This window comes from Crocuta crocuta, unplaced genomic scaffold (genome assembly GCF_008692635.1).
Source record: "Crocuta crocuta isolate KB4526 unplaced genomic scaffold, BGI_CrCroc_1.0 scaffold132, whole genome shotgun sequence".
Taxonomy (NCBI): Eukaryota; Metazoa; Chordata; class Mammalia; order Carnivora; family Hyaenidae; genus Crocuta; species Crocuta crocuta.
The window spans coordinates 3,049,743-3,053,684 of record NW_027528611.1 but is presented as its reverse complement, the minus strand read 5'-3'; the positions used below and the strand labels follow the sequence as shown (position 1 = coordinate 3,053,684).

Below are 3,942 nucleotides of genomic sequence, written 5' to 3'. Positions count from 1 at the left end.
GGAGATAGGCTCGTCACCCCACCTTTCTTTTGCAATACACGTGACCTCTCCTTTGGCCTTCAGAGTATGCTACCAGGAGTATCTGATGGAATATGCTACTTGGGAAGACACGCATGCTTAGGTTTTACATATTTACTAGAGGGCACAGTTTCTCAAACTGAACCTTACAATCAGTTAAAATGGTGGCATGTTCAAAATCCTCGTTTCTGATTATGGTGTTCATCTGTGCAAAGATGCATCATCCCGTCACCTTTAGTCTCACACTGGTTTCCAGCTGTCCTCAGAGCAAGGAAGACAATATGGCCTCCAACCAATTTTCTGATGTCACATGTCTTCATTTTGGGCCCCATGGTTTTCCAAGCAAAACAACTTTTCCTGAAGACGACGGAGGCAAAACCAAGAATGGGAAATTCGTGTTTGGTTTGGTTGTTTTTAAAATTTATTTGAGGAACACAAAAAAGTCTATCTGAATGATGTTTTTAAAAACAAGTTTTAATTCATCATATGCTGCCTCACCACTCCACATGCGGTCTAAAAGATGGTTCAAAGACACCTGATTTCTAGACAAATGAAGATTATTCAATTTGATACAAGAATATAGGACGTTTCTTCTTCTCGAGTGGCAATGGGCACCCACAATCGTNCCCCACCCCCCCACCCCCGGCTGTGACCCATAACACACACTTGGGAGACAGTTGGCTGGGGTGATCTGATTTTTGGAATTGTTACCTGCAAAACACTAACTGGCCTTTATAGGATGAAATCTCGGTTTTGGCCTCACTGGAGTCATGCTCTAGTCAACAGAGCTACAAATACTAAACAGTTAAGCAAACAAAGCAAAATCAACTTTTGCTTTTCGTATTTCCTAGGCGAGACTGGGGCGTTTGAAGAAATCTCATGAAAATAAAAAAAAAAAAAAGACAAAAGTGAGGAACTAAAAGGATTCTAGTTTTCAAAAGAGAAACTCACAATTTCATTCCATTTGTTCCATGGAGCAGAGAACTGGTAGAAAATAAAATGATTTTTTTAGGTTGCTGTATGGGTCCTAACCTAACAAAAGTGTTTTGTTAAAACCTCCGTAAGAGTAAAAACGAAGTTAAGTGCCAGTGTTCTTTAGGGTTTTACACAGTGAGATGTTCCAGGTTGGAGCGGCAGTTTCCTCTGGCTGCAGACACGCTCCCACGAGCGCTTTGGGCTGTGGGGAGAGAAAGCCACGCTCCAGCTCGCTTACCCGTAAGGACCCAGATTCCGCTGTGTATATACGTATTTTAAGACTTGCCCTGATTCACTGCCCCAGTACTGGAGCTTTTAGGCGAGATGTGCCTGCACAGGAAGCGGTTTTCGGTTCTTTTTCACAGCCCACAGCAGAACCAAGGAGCTAGCAGCAGCAGGAGAGAGCTACTGAGTGCCGACCTGCGAGGAAAACCTTCATGCACAAAGAGCAACGACTTACTCTTACGGTTCCACAGACCTTGTTTTTAAAAATTAAGCTACGCATAGTAGTAGAAAGTCAAAAAATTTTTTGCATGATAATAGAGGAGTGTAAATAAAGTTCCATAAATCAGTATACAGGTTTATGAGGCAGTAGTTTTTAAAAGACCAAAAAAAAAAAACCAAAAGAAAAACCCACATGGATCCTAAATGGATAAATGGATACGTAACTAAATCCACTCCAGGTCAGAGATATTATAAGAATAAGTCTTAAATTCTTAATGGCAATGGTTAGAGTGGAAAGAAGAAAGGGAGCGGTAGCTGTGCTACATTCCGCATGCCTTCTGGGAAGGGCCAGAGGAGGGGAAAGCACAAATCTCATGGCTCTCTTCTCACTCTGGCAGCTCAGAGCTTCATGTCAGGCAGGGAAAGCTGGCCCACACGCTCCCTCTGCTCATTATCGTTGCTGAAGGATGTTTCGGGAAAAGCTGGGTACAGGAGAAACCCACTCTCTCAGGGAGGCTGGCTTAGGGAGGAGGGAGTTTGGCTCCGTCAGCAAGCAGGTGGCCTCTGAGGTTCTGGCTTTCAGGTCTGGGGCTGCCGAGGCCCCAAGGGGATTCCAGACCCCTCAACTATAGGCTCTGTTGGTTAAAAATGCTAGCACTTCGGTCACTGAAAAAAACCAAACCCTCTCCTCCGCTCCCCCACCCAACTGTAGGAAAGGAGAACTCCATTATGCATTTGTTTTTAGGTTTCTGCAGTGCTACTGAAGTTCAATCGAATGTAAAACCTAACAGATAGCCCCAAATTGTCAGGATTATCTCCAAGGACCCTGAATTAGATCTCGCAGGTTGACATACAATGAAATGAGCTGGACTCGAGCTGTTGGCTCAGTCTCGCCACACCAACAGCCATTTCCATTTTGTTCCACCTGGAGTGGTCCCACGCCCACCCTCCAGGAGAGCACTGGGCAGCAGCAGGGTGGCTGTTTTCTGGGAAGCCACCGGTTTTGCCGTTTGCTTCCAGAATCACACAGACTACAACGAACTTTACATTAAACACTGTTTAGTCCTGAGTAGGGTGCAAGCCCGTGGAGGAGGGGCCGAGTTCATCAGGGCTCTTCCCTCCTTTGCGTGGTGTCATACGTGGCCTCCGGCTCTTTCTTCCATTGCCTGCCCCTCTGTTTCTTTTTCACGGGTGACGACCCCTTCTAAAGTCTTCTTGCCCATTGCTTTACTGGCCTCTTCCTGAGGAAGAAGTAAGAAATCAAGAGGGTCAGAGGAAAAAGGAACTGAAACACTCAAGTGATTCCTGGCTCCTCCTGACCGTCAGGCATGAAATGGGGACATGATGATAACCTTACTGGGGTTGCCAGGCCTGGGAGGTCAGGGCAGCACTGCCAATAGTTCAGAGCAGGCAGCTTTCACTTTTCCTGGGTGACAACTAGCCTGCCCCAGGGACGCCTGCCACCAAGAAGCTGGGAGCAGACAGTACACTCAGGACCAGAGAACAACTCTGCTGGGGGTGGAGGGCGGCAAAGTAAAGGGTTATGACACGGGGCTTCCCCATCACAGCCCATCCCTGGGGAAAATGGGATGGGGAAAAAAGTCTCAACAAAGACGTACTATCTGAAAAAATACCTGATGTCTCTGACTTTTAAAAAATAACAAACTTTACGGTGCTCGGGTGGCTCAGTCGGTTGAGCATACGACTTCAGCTCAGGTCATGATCTCACGGTTATGAGTTCGAGCCCCCATGCTGGGCTCTGTGCTGACAGCTCAGAGCCTGGAGCCTGCTTTGGATTCTGTGTCTCCCTCTCTCTCTGCCCCTCCCCTGGTCATGCTCTGTCTCTCTCAAAATGAAAAAAAAAATTTTTTTTTTAAAAACAAAAACTTTAGGATGTCTCTAGGGAACTCATTTTCCTCAATTTCTTTCACGGATGTATCAGTGCCTTACGACTCTGTCTGGTGAGTAGAAAAGCCCGGTTCTACTTCCGGATCCAAAACAGCCTCAGATCAGATATCATTCTCCCCATTCTTGTGCATCTTGGGCTGTCTACCTGTCCTTGTGCCCCATGTTTAACCTTTTTAAAAAATTTATTTATCATTAAAAAAAATTTTTTTAATGGTTATTTATTCTTGAGTGAGAGTGGGATAGGGGCAGAGAGAGAGGGAGACATAGAATCCGAAGCAGGCTCCAGGCTCTGAGCTGTCAGCACAGAGCCCGATGCGGGGCTCGAACTCGTGAACCGTGAGATCATGACCTGAGCAGAAGTTGGATGCTTAACCGACTGAGCCACCCAGGTGCCCCTCCAAATTTATATTTTTACAGCGGGGAGGGAGGCAGAAGGTGGGGGGAAGAGAAAGAATATCCCAAGCAGGCTCCACGCTCAGCATAGAGTCTGATATAAGGCTTGATCCCAAGACCCCAGGATCATGACCTGAGCCAAAATCAAGAGTCAGAGGCCTAACTGGCTGAGGCCCCCCCTGCCCCCCCACCCTGAAAGATAAT

The 3,942-nt window shown here is 46.5% G+C and overlaps 1 protein-coding gene across 2 annotated transcripts in view; it reads right to left on the bottom strand.

Moving 5' to 3' along the window:
• Positions 1–906: 906 nt before the first annotated feature.
• Positions 907–3,942, bottom strand: part of FKBP5 (FKBP prolyl isomerase 5) — a 110,777-nt gene continuing 107,741 nt past the window's right edge. For both annotated transcript variants that reach the window (XM_077754908.1, XM_077754907.1), the window contains exon 12: positions 907–2,678. In XM_077754908.1, coding sequence (XP_077611034.1) covers positions 2,571–2,678 — 108 coding nt within the window. In that variant the 3' untranslated portion in view covers positions 907–2,570. The remainder of the gene's footprint in view (positions 2,679–3,942) is intronic.